The sequence below is a fragment of the Emydura macquarii genome, unplaced genomic scaffold, assembly GCF_026122565.2.
Source record: "Emydura macquarii macquarii isolate MOO-44397 ecotype Brisbane River unplaced genomic scaffold, CSIRO-AGI_Emac_v2 contig_1753, whole genome shotgun sequence".
In the NCBI taxonomy this organism is placed as follows: domain Eukaryota; kingdom Metazoa; phylum Chordata; order Testudines; family Chelidae; genus Emydura; species Emydura macquarii.
In genome coordinates this window covers 2,218-13,959 of record NW_027131890.1, presented here as the reverse complement: position 1 = coordinate 13,959, position 11,742 = coordinate 2,218, and the positions used below count along the sequence as shown (strand labels likewise).

General features: G+C 59.5%; 1 protein-coding gene across 1 annotated transcript; it reads right to left on the bottom strand.

The window, feature by feature from the left end:
* Nucleotides 1–410: 410 nt before the first annotated feature.
* LOC137158580 (hydroperoxide isomerase ALOXE3-like) lies at nt 411–11,504 on the bottom strand (the record flags this gene model as incomplete). Its single annotated transcript, XM_067556385.1, is given in 14 exon segments — nt 411–590; nt 1,113–1,283; nt 1,728–1,828; nt 2,432–2,553; nt 3,508–3,677; nt 6,096–6,182; nt 6,444–6,647; nt 7,634–7,777; nt 8,103–8,275; nt 8,671–8,745; nt 8,748–8,773; nt 10,780–10,902; nt 11,089–11,173; nt 11,300–11,504. Coding segments are annotated over 14 exon segments (1,866 nt in total), but the record flags the coding sequence as incomplete, so codon positions are not given.
* Between the last annotated feature and the right edge of the window lie 238 nt (nt 11,505–11,742).

The window sequence follows — 11,742 nt, the reverse complement described above, 5'->3', positions numbered from 1 at the left end:
AGTTCCCAAGTGCCTTAAGCCAGGGTGGCACCGAGGGTGGTTGCAAAAATATTTCTTCTCTTGCTCACCCCGAGCTGCTTATCTCAATGGCTGTTATGGGAGACGGGATACTGGGCTAAGCTGGGCCCATTACTCTGACCCGATGTGACGAGGTGGAGATACAGTGAGCCTAGGAGACTAGCCTAGGGACAATGGAACCCAGGAGTCCTGGCTCCCAGCCCTCCCTGCTCTCACCACTAGCCCCCACTCCCCTGCCAGAGCTGGGAGAGAACCCACTCGACATAATCAGCCATTCAGAGTGGAACCAGTCTGTGTTTTATTGCTCCCGGGACAGGATTACAGGACCGACGCGATGGGGCCGGTGTTCCCAGCGGCCGCGCGGGGCTTGTCCCAGGGGCTCACCGCCGGGCTCAGATGGACGTGCTGTTCTCGACTTGCTGGGGATCCAGGTAGCGGTAGGGGATGGGCAGGGATTTGTTCCTCTCCTGGACCTCCTGGGAGATCTGGGCCAGGCGCCCCTGGAAGGCTGTGATCAGCTGCTTGGGCTCCTCCTCCGTGAAGAGCTCGTCGGGGTACTTGCCCAGGGGTCTCTGCAAGGGAATGGGAGAGTGGTGAGGGAGAGCACGGAAGGACTCCCTCGCCTGGCGCTGAGATGCGTCCACCTCTGGTGCAGGGCGGGTGGCTATACAGGGATCCCATATCTGCCCTGCAGCGTGGGGCAGGTGTTTAACAACTGTGTAGCAAGACTGAAGAGTTTAGGCCAGAGAAGGATGGTGCCCCATAGCACCCCCTACTGCTCCCCGTTCCCCCCCCCCGCCCTGGTCCCCACCCCACAGCGCCCCCTGCTGCTCCCCGCCCTGCTCCCCACCCCACAGCACCCCCTGCTGCTCCCTGTTCCTCCCCTGCCCTGGTCCCCACCCCACAGCACCCCCTGCTGAGCCCCACCCTGCTCCCCACCCCACAGCGCCCCCTGCTGCTCCCCACCCTGCTCCCCACCCCACAGCACCCCGCCCTGCTCCCCGCCCCCCGCCCTGCTCCCCACCCCACAGCGCCCCCTGCTGCTCCCCGCCCTGCTCCCCACCCCACAGCGCCCCTTGCGCCCTTGTCCTCACCGAGTCACCCGGCTCGCAGCAGAGGACCCAGAGCGTGAAGAGGATGAGGCTGGTGGTGTTGACCTCCGGGATGGTGTCCAGGTAGCTTTCCAGGGAGGTGGTACCCTTGGCCGTGGGTGGGGGGTTCCTCATGGACGATGGGTAGTTGGGCATCCAGGCGCCCAGGTCGTACTGCGGCCCAGGAGACCCCACGGTCAGTGCAGCCGGGGACCCCAGACCCAGCCTAGCCTGGGACCCCTACCCCACCCCTCCCGGGGGCACCAGCATGGGCAGGGCCTGGCTCAGCCAGGGGACCTGGGCTTTGCCAGCATCTCACCCATGGGCACTGGGTGGGGGGGTCAAGGGGTGTGGGGGAGTTGGGGGGCTGAGCATGGCTATGGGGGCTGGGTCCTGAGGTGTCTGGGGTCTCCCTGAGGGCTGGGAGCCAGGGCAGCTAGGAGTTTGAGGGGTCGGTGGCTGGACCCCAGAGCATGATGGGGTGCAGGGTTGGGGGGTCGGTGGCCAGACCCCCGGGCCCTCTGTGGGGTGCAGGGTTGCGGGGTTGGTGGCTGGACCCCAGGCCCCGGTGTGGGGCAGGGAATGGGGCTCCAGGCGGCCCGGCTGGCCTCGTCTTACCTGCCCGTTATTGAGGGCGGCGTGCCGGGCCGAGCAGCAGTAGATCCACATGGTCAGGTACTTGACCAGCTCGGGGATGCTCTGCAGAGAGGAGGGGAAGCCTGCAGGATGGAGAAAAGGCGTCACCGGCCTGGCCCTGGCCCACTCCTCACGTTCCCACGGGGGGTGGAGGGGCTGTTCCCGGTCACTCCATAGCCCCCTCCAGCACTGTGACCCGCAGCCCAACAGGCCACCCTGTCCTTGTGGGTTCAGGACCTTCTCCCCTCCCAGGGTCATGACCCCCAAACTTCAGGGCCACTTGCCCTCGGGGTCCTTGTCCCTGTGGCCCTGGGTCCGTCCCTCCATCTCTCCCCAGGCAGCTGTGTGCCAGGGTCACTGAGTGAGTAAATTCCTCGGTCGCCTCCTGAGGCCATTTCTGGACGCTGGGTCTTGCTGGTTTCTGCTGGGACAGACTCTGAGCGGGTGGAAATCAGCATCAATGCCATTGGGGAGACGCCTATTGACACCAGCCGGGATCTGGCCCCATTGACTCCAATGGAGAGACGCCCGTTGACACCAGCCGGGATCTGGCCCCATTGACTCCAATGGAGAGACGCCCATTGACACCGGCTGGGATCTGGGCCACCGTCATTTGGCCTGTGTCGCCCAGTCCAGAGATACCCCCTGCATAGAGCCCGGTGACTCTGCATTCCCATGGCCCATACCGGACTCCTGGTTCCCCAGGAAGCCTCCATAGAAGATCTCGTCTGCCCAGGCCTGCAGCTCGCTGTCGGCCTGGACGTGGGCGTCGCTACGGTAATAGTGCTTGACGATACCAGAGACGAAGCTGGGGAGAGGAGAGACGTGTCAGCGTGGGTGGGTTGATAATGCACTCTGCCAGCGTCTGCAAACGGCCCCGGGCTACCCCACCCCCTACCTCACACAGCATCCCCTCCACGTCTCTTTCCTAGCTGTGGATTCAGGGTCTGGTGGCTTAGGCTCTTCCTGATTGCCAGGTGACCTGGGATCTAGTCCACCCTCTGCCACCGAGTGGATCTCTTCAAATGGACTTGGTCTTCTGGAAGTTAACACGTTAACCAAGAGTCCCCATCGACACAAAACGTCTTGACTTGACTCATGTGTCCGTCCCCCCACCCCAGGGCCTTTTCCCACAATTTGGTTTCGGGCAGAATTCCCAGCCTTTGGCTTTTCCTCCCTATTTTTGTGCATGTATAAATGTTTCATGCCTTCCCCCGTCCCACCGATATATCGTAATACACAAAGTAAATCAAGGAGGTTGGGATAAAGGTCTCCGTTAAGCAGAGACCCCTAAAAAGTCAACCCCAAGTGCTTCAGACTTTTCTGGTGCTCCCTTTCTGTGGCATGCCCGTCATTCGTTCGCGGCACGGTCAGCCCGACCACCGACCCGGGCATCGATATTTGGTGGGGGGGAGTCGTGAGGTGGCCTCCAGGAATAAAGGCAAGAATGAAACTTACGGGGGGAGGGCTTCCAACGTTGCAGCCGATGTCCAATTGGTCTTTTGACCCTCCCCACATATTCTTGATATGGGAGGCTCCCAAGGCCCCGGGGGTTCGATTTCCGACAGTGGTCGGCGTTTGTGAGGCCCGGTACCACTAGCCTAGGTGGGTGGCTGGTGTGATTGAAAAATTTCTTTTGGCCAATTCTTTTTTTAACTGCGAATTCTTCACGTGCCAAGGAAGCTGCATTTCCAACCAGCTCCGAGCCCCGGGGGAATTTCCCACATCCTCTGCCTCACCAACCTCTCCCCCAGCCCCTCACCTCTCAATGGCCGACCAGACCTTCAGCCCGTCATCTCGGTAGTAGTAATTGGGGATGGAGTCAACCCCGCGCTCCTGGATGTCGTCGGGGAGGCAGAGGGAGGCGTAGGTCAGGCCGGCCATGCCTTTGGCCAGCAGCACTTTGGTGCCAGCGAGTCCTGGACTCACCCCCTGGGAAGAGACCACAGACAAAGCCTTGAACTGCTGAGCAAGCGGGCCGGCTTGTAATGAAATACGGCCGTGATCTGGTTCAACGCAAGGCAGTCCTACCTTACAAACGCCCCCCCGTGCAAGGTAAATGCCTGCCCGCTCACCCATCGTTTTGTAGGAACCTCAGGCGGGGAGGCCATCTAGTCCAGCCCCCTGCGCTGAGGAAGGACCGAGTAAACCTAGACCAGCCATGACCGGGTGTTTGGTCCAACCTGTTCTGAAACCCCTCCCAGCAACGGAGACTCCACCGTCTCTCTTGGCCATCTGCACTAGAGCTTCTCTCTCCTTGGCGTTAAAACGTTTTTCCAACCTAAATCTCCCTTGCTGGAGATCGAGCCCCTTATTTCTTGTCCGTGAAGAACGATTGCTCGCCAGCCTCTTTAGATCGAGCTGAAAGGCTTTTCTCAGGCCCCCCTTCAGTTGTCTCCTCTCAGGAGTAAACGTGCCCCGTTTTTTTTTTTTTTTAACCTGGCCTCATAGGTCAAGGTTTCTAAACGCTTTATCGTGCTTGTTACTCCTTGATGGACTCTCTCCAATCCGGCCATGTCTTGCTTCACGTGCGAAGTGGTACTCCAGCCGAGGTCTCCCCAGGGCGGAGTAGAGCAGGACCATTAACTCCCGTCTCTTACTCCTGTTTAGACACCGCAGAAAGAGATTCACCTTTTTGCTGCTGCATCGCACTGTGGGCTCGTATTCAATTTGTGATCTACTAGAGCTGCCGGATCCTTTTCAGCTGACGACCCGCCCCCTTCCCCAGCTAGTTAGACCCTATGGTGTGGATTTTCCCTTCCCGACTGTAGCTCTTTGCGCTTGTCTTCATTGGATTTCAGCGTGTCCTGCATCCCAGTTTTCCCATCTGCCACGGTCGTTTTGAATTCGAATCCTGCCCTCCCAAAGCGCCGGCGACCCTTCCCGGACTTGGGGGATCCGCTGCAAATTTTAGAAGCAGACGCCCCGTTCTGTGTCATGAATCATAGAATCATAGAATATTATTGGCCAAGGTCATGTAGTCCAACCCCTGCTCAAAGCACTAACCTCTGCTATATCATGAAAATGATCATTGGCCAAGTTGTAAGAACGGTCAGACCATCCATCTAGCCCAGCGTCCTGTTTTCACACAGGGGCCAACTCCAGGTGCTTCAGAGGGAGTGAACCAAGCAGATAATCATCAAGTGATCCCCTCCCAAGTCATTCAGGAAAATATTGCAGAAGGCCAAACCAAGGGTGCCCCTTGTGGGATACGCCCGGTTGGACAGCAAACCATTGTAACTGCTCTTTGAGTCCGGGCTTTCAACCCGTGGGGCGCCCACCGCATAGTGATTTCAACCAGCCCGTATTTCCCCCCTTCGCTTTTGAGAACGGACAGAGACCGTGTGAAAAGCTGGCTTCAAATCAAGCTAGATCACGTCCACTGCTTCTCCCCTTCCCACGCGGTCGAGAACGCTGTCAAAGAAAGGCATTGGGTCGGTTTGGCGTGATTTGTTCTTGAGGAAAAAAAATCCACACTGGCAGAGTGGCTGTTTTATCATTTGTTCCAGTCTCTTCCCAGGTGGCGAAGTCAGGCTGACTGCTGTATAATTCCCTACAGCCTCTTTGTTCCACCTTTTTCAAAGACACAGACTCGGGTTGCCTGTCTCCGTCTCGCTGGGACCTCACCCGTGCTCCCCTGGAAGTGAATTGTGGACTGTCCCGACAAGCTGGAAGGGCAGCTGGGTGGACGACAGCGCGAGGGATCCGCTCTCCAGGGGGTTCCCGAGGGTTTTTCTATCGAGGCGATCCGGGGCAAGCGCTTTGGCTGTTCCAGGTGAGGCCGCCACTCCAGGTTCCCGGCGCGGTTTTACTCCCCGATACGCGGCATCGGGTTGGAAGGGCAGGAACAGCACCTTGTGACGGGCGTGAGACAGGGCGAGGGGGGATGAACCGGAGGGTGGCTGGGGCTGTCTCGGTGGGCGCCTAGCGGGGCGTCGCTGGGCAGGTCAGAGCTGTGGTCTTTTGAAACCTGGTCTAGGTTGAAGATGGGGCAAGAGAAATAAAACCCAGACAAATGGGAGGCAGACGTCCCCTCGCATGCAAGTGCCTGGGAGCCCTCGCCAGGGGGTGACCCGCCCTGGAGTGCTGCCATGTGAGCGAACAAAGCAGCTGTTATTTCTCTCTGGACCGAATGCTAGAGGGGCCTATGTGGGCCTGGGAGAGGAGTGGGGTTTATGTGGTTAGAGCAGGGAGGCTGGGAGCCAGGACTCCTGGGTTCTCTCCCTGGCTCCGGGAGGGCAGTGGGGGCTAGTGGTTAGAGCGGGGGCTGGGAGCCAGGACTCCTGGGTTCTCTCCCTGGCTCCGGGAGGGCAGTGGTGTCTCAGGCCCCTGACCGTGGCACTCTCTTACCCTGTCCAAAATCCCATCATGTCGGAGCAGCAGGGTCCTGCCCAGGACGTTGACGTGCAGCGTGTAGCGCGTGTGGGGCATCAGGAGCTGGGGAAGGGTAGAGACTCAGCGGGCGGGTGAGGGTAAGCGGGCCATCTCCCCTTCCCCCCAACCCTGCAGGAGCCCCAGGGGCAGGGACCTGGCCCCTCCCAGAAGCCGGAGGTGGCTCCATCTCCCCCCAGCTCTTGCCGGGCACATCCAGGCCAGGCCTCCGCCGGGGCGGTTGGACGTGTGGCGCTTCTCTCCTGCACAGCTGGGCACAGCTGGTGGCACACCGGGAGCCCTCTGGCGGCCCGGCCCCTCCCTCACCTTGAAGAGCGGGTGGCACAGGGGCAGCTGGCGCAGGGTGGCCAGGACGAAGGCCTCGTCGATCAGGTGGGTGAGAAGCAAGTGGCTGACCAGCTCGTGCACGAGGAAATCGGCGTTGCGCACCCAGGTCTTGGCCAGGGTCCAGTCCCACTCGGAGTCGCTGGGCAGGAAGATGGGGCTGTCGGGACCTGGGCTCTGGCTGAGCTGTGGGGGAGAGAGACATGGGGGAGCTAGGGGCGGGTGGGCACAGGCCGGGCGGGTGAATCCTGCTGACCCCCCGGGGGAGCCCCGGGGCTGGGACCCGACTGCCGAGATGAGGGGACACAACGGAGCAACAAATCCGCCGTTACAAAGAGGAGAGGCAGAGAGCAGGGGTGTGCAAACGGAGCTTGGATGGGCACACACGCACAACTGGGCACACACAGACACACACGCTCTCACACGCACACACACACGTTGGGCATGGGCACCCCCCCCACACACACACACACAGCTGGGCACTTCTGGGTGGGAGCATATGCACATCTGGAGGCACGCAAAGGCATCTGGGGTGCCAATGCCTACAGCCAGTTGGACACAACCAGGGTGTGCATCTATCTAGCCTGGTTTCCGCCCGCTCTCTGCCGCCCTGGACCTGTCCCTTGGGCCCATCTAGCCTGCGTCGGGATTTGGCTCTTATCCCTACTCTACACCCTAACCCTAACCTCTAATCCTGACCCTAACCCTATTCTATACGCTACCCTTAATCCCTGGCCCCACGCTACACCCTAACCCTACTTTATACCCCACATTAGCTGTACTCTATACCCTAATACTACACTTTATCCCTAATCCCATTCTGTACCCTCACTTTACCCAACCCCCGGACGCTGTGGAAGGGACAGACAGGTCTGGTGCCTGCACGGGCATTCAGACCCACAGGCAAAGGCAGGGGCCTTCAGAGACAGGTGCAGGGGAATCAGCAGAAAGGCCATGCACTGCCAGCGAAGATCAGTGTGACCCAGAGGTGTGGTGAGGGGGGATTAGGGAGCCAGGACTTCTGGGTTCTGTTCCAGCTCTGGGAGGTGAGTGGGGTTGAATGGTTAGAGCAGGGGGCTGGGAACCAGGACTCCTGGGTTCTCTCTCTGAGCCAGTCCTTTAGACCACAGTCTCCAGCCCTGGCAGCATGTGGGGGCGCCGGGGCTGCTCACCTGGATGGCCACAGGGACGATCTCCCCGGAGGGCTGTAGGTGCAGCAGGCAGAGGGGCGCGGCGATGCACTGCCGGTAGCCGTTGATCTTGGTGGCCGGGATGTCCTCTAGGATTTTGTAGTCAGCGATGAAGATGTTCCCCTTCTGCAGGGCACAAGGAGAGCAGAGCAGAGTGCGGGGCTGCTGGGAAAGGCCAGCGCATCTGGGGCCGCAGAACTGAGATGCCGGCGCTGTGCGCTTCCCGCAGCAGTGCCCCCTCCCAGCGCTGTGTGCTTCCTGCAGCAGTGCCCTGGGATTAAACCCCGGAGCCAAATGCCCGCTGCTAGCGTGGCTAGGGCCTCTGGCGCAGGACCCACCGGACTCCCCTGGCCCGTGGCTGCTTCCGCCTGGCGCGACGGCGGAGTGATGCCGGCGCGAGAGCTCCAGCCTGTGTCCGGGTCCCACGGGGGAACCCCGGCGCCCCACTCACCTCCAGCTCCTCCGGCAGGGTGGTGCCCTCGCCCAGGCAGCCGGCCACCATGTCCGGCGTGACGGGGAAGTTGCTGGGCAGCTGTGTGCATCGCCGGATCAGCACCGGGTGGACCCCGTTCAGGAACTGGTACCCGAAGAAGGCATCCTCGCGCCAGTGCGCCCGCACGTACTCTGGGGGACACAGCACCAGGGCGGCTGTGGGGTCAAAGCGCTGGGCCGGGGGTGCTCAGGGGAGTCGGGTCCTATTCCCACCCCGGGCTCCTCGGGGGACTTTCTGCATCTCTCAGGGGGGGGGGGGGGGCTTGGCCTCCTCCCACTGGGGAATGGGGCTCACGGTCCCACCTATGGGTAGAGAGTGGGCGAGCGCTGCCAGCCGGGGGCCGCCTCTCGCTGTGTGTCTGGGCACGACGGGGACCCCCTCTCGGTGGGGGTCTGGGCCGGATCTGGCACATGGGGGGACTGGGGATCTCCCACCGCTTGCATCTCACACACATCACAAGCATCTTGCGCTGTGCATGGGGCTCACGGGGGCCGGGTGAGTGGGGAGCCGGGAGGGGGTCACCCACCTGTGATCGGGGTCTTGTTGAAGCAGAAAACCTTGCTGATGTCGTCCAGCTTCGCCCAGGAGTTGGTGCAGCTCAGAAACCTTTCAGCCGCAGCTCCACCTGCCTGGGGAGAGGGGACGAGAGAGCGAGCGGGTGTGAGCCCTGAGGGGGGGCTTGGGGTAGGGATGGGGCGCACATGGCAGGGGGGGTTGTTCCTTCCATGTCCCAGGTTAGGATCTGGGGTAGAGTTTAATGTTCTGGGTTAGGCTGTAGTCTATAGGGGGTGGGTTAGGAGTTAAGATTAGTGTATAGGGTTATGGTTTGGGTTATGGTTAGTTTATTGAGTTATGGTTAGTTTATTGGGGTATGGTTAGTGCATAGGGTTATGGTTTGGGTATGGTTAGTGTATAGGGTTAGGGTTATGGCTATTGTATAGAGTTATGGTTACTGTTAGAGTGTAGGGTTAGGATTAGGGTTATGGTTATTGTATCGGTGTAGGCAGGGGCTGCGTGACAGCTGGCTGGGGCGGGGCAAAGGCTTCAGGCCCAGACTGTATCGACGTGAGCACATCCACCCTCGGCCCCGGTCCCCAGCAGGCAGAGAGACGCCGCGTTGCCACAGCAATCCACTTTGGCAGGTGCCGGGTTACAAATCGCTTGTCACGATGGTGATGGACACCCCCCAGGTGGTCGGGTGGGCGTCACCGGACGCCGGCTGTACCAGGAGGCATGAGCTGGAGCGGCCATGGAGACACGATGCCGTGAAAGGCACGGAGAGGTTTTTTGCTGATGGTTTGTATCTACAGACAGACCCGGCTGTCCTAAAATTCTCATTCACCGAGCAACAACAACTCCCCCCCCCCGCGCCCGCGTTGCTACATTTGCTTTCCACGAACTGCTCGTAATATCATTTTTGTAGAGGTGTAGGGCGGCATAGTTGGACGCTAGTATGCCGCTGGGCTGCTAAATTGATGACCCTTTAATCTGGGACGTTGCAGAGCTTTGTATCCTATGACTTCAATCAAACGTTTGTACTTTCGCATAATCCAGGCCTTGTACCCAGAGGCCTGGAGACGCTTCCTTTAAGCCCGGCATTCCCATCATTTTAACGTGAGATTGAATGAAGGCTTTAAATGTGAATGCAGGGCCTGACCGGCGGGGTCACCCTGAACTGAACTGAACGCGGTAAGCAGGGGGGCTTGGATGCAGCCCCCCGAGAAAGGAGATGGGGACTAGGCATCTTCACTGACGAAGCACAACCCTTGGGAGGGGGTGGCGGGGTGGAGGGCATGTTAAAGGAACTTTTCCTTCTTGGACTCGAGAAGCGGAGGCGAAAGACATGGCCCAGCGTATTCCAGGGCAGGTGGTTTTTTTTGCTCTCCCGTTAAATGGAGGCCGAGGGACTTCCCGCCAGTCAGCCAAAGTTTCTTTTCTGTGCTTTGTCGCTGTGCTCGTGAGAAGAGGCACCCGAGGGGTGGTGTGTGATTTCCCTGGGTTACAAGCCAGTTTTGCGTCGTAGTGTTGAAAAGGAAGTCCTAGATATTGAACCTGGTCTGGTTGCTGCCCACTCCACCTGGCAGAAGGTTACATGGTTCTGGCTGGGATTTGTGAATAGGGTCGGTTTAGTGTATTGGGTGAGTGACTAGCGCTGTGTACAGGGTTAGGGCTAGGGTTGTGCTTAGTTAATAGGGCTGTGTATAGAGGTAAGGTTAGTTTATGGGGGTCAGGTTCCTTTATAGGGCTAGGATTAGGGTTAGTGTCTAGAGTTAGTGTATGGGGTTAGGGTTAGTGTACAGGGTTGTCTATAGACCTATTGTGTTAGAGTTAGTGTATAGGGTGAGGGTTAGAATAATTCTATAGGGTTAGTGTATAGAGGTAGGGTTAGGGTTAGTTTATGTGGTTGTTTATAGAGGTGGGGTTAGTTTATAGGGTTAGTTTATAGGGTTAGGGTTAGTGAATGTGGTTGTGTTTAGAGGTAGGGTTGGTTTATAGGGGAAGGGTCAGTGTACGGGGTAAGGTTGTGTAGAAGGTTAATGAATAGGGTTAGTGGATAGGGATAGGGATAGTTTATAGGGGTAGGTTAGGGGTTAGGCCCTGGGAAGGGTCTGGGCCGCGGGGAAGCCGCACTCACGCGTTGCCCCCGCGGAGCAGGAAGTTGGTGCTCTTGGAGAAGGAGTACATGGTGTTGCAGTCCAGCTCGATGATGTTCTCCACGTCCAGGCACCGGGGCAGCCCGGGGGCGTACTCCTTCCACCTGGCGGGGGAGAGACCATGGGGGACGTTAGCCCTGGCCGTCCACTGGCCCCTCCAAATGCAGCCGCCCTCCGCCGCCATCCCGGGCCCACCTTGCCTGCAATTCCCACCGCACCCTCCATCCCCGGGACCCCGCGCAGGCCTGACCCCTGGGGAGCTCCCCTCCCGCCACGGGGGGCTCACTCACCCATAGCTCTCCTGACGCTGCTTCAGCTCAGCCAGCCGCTGCTGCTGCAGCAATGGGCAATCGGCGTCATCGCTAACCGTCTGGGCTGGAGGGGAGAGGAGAGAATGTGATAGATAGATAGATGGTGTGTATGGGGATGGATGGATGGATAGACAGACAGACAGATAGATGATAAGGCCCCAAGCACCTTCCGTCAGCCCCAGGCTCCTACCTTTGCCCTCCCGCAGCTCCAGGGTGCGGTAGCCCTCGATCCACTGGTAGCAGGGGAAGCGGTACAGCTGCCCATGGGGGGAGACGACCTCCACGTAGCTGCAGTACCAGTTGTCGCTGGGGTAGAAGGAGTAGGGCTCCTTGTGGAGCCGCACCAGGATGATGTCACCCAGCCAGCGCCGGCAGGACAGCTTGAACTCCTCCACCTGCAGCCGGGGGAGAGGGGAGAAAATGGAGCGTGAGGCGCAGGATTTAATCCATCCAAAAAGGGGTTCCCAGTCATCCTCTGCCTCCCCTCCCCCACACACACTAGAACACTTGTTGGCCTGCTGCGCCACCCCCGCTTGCTTGGAAGTCTCCAAGGCATCACAGATCAGCTGGGTCACTGTTGCAACTACTGTTCTAATAGGCACCTCTCTTGTATTAGCCTGGAGGCAGAAGCCA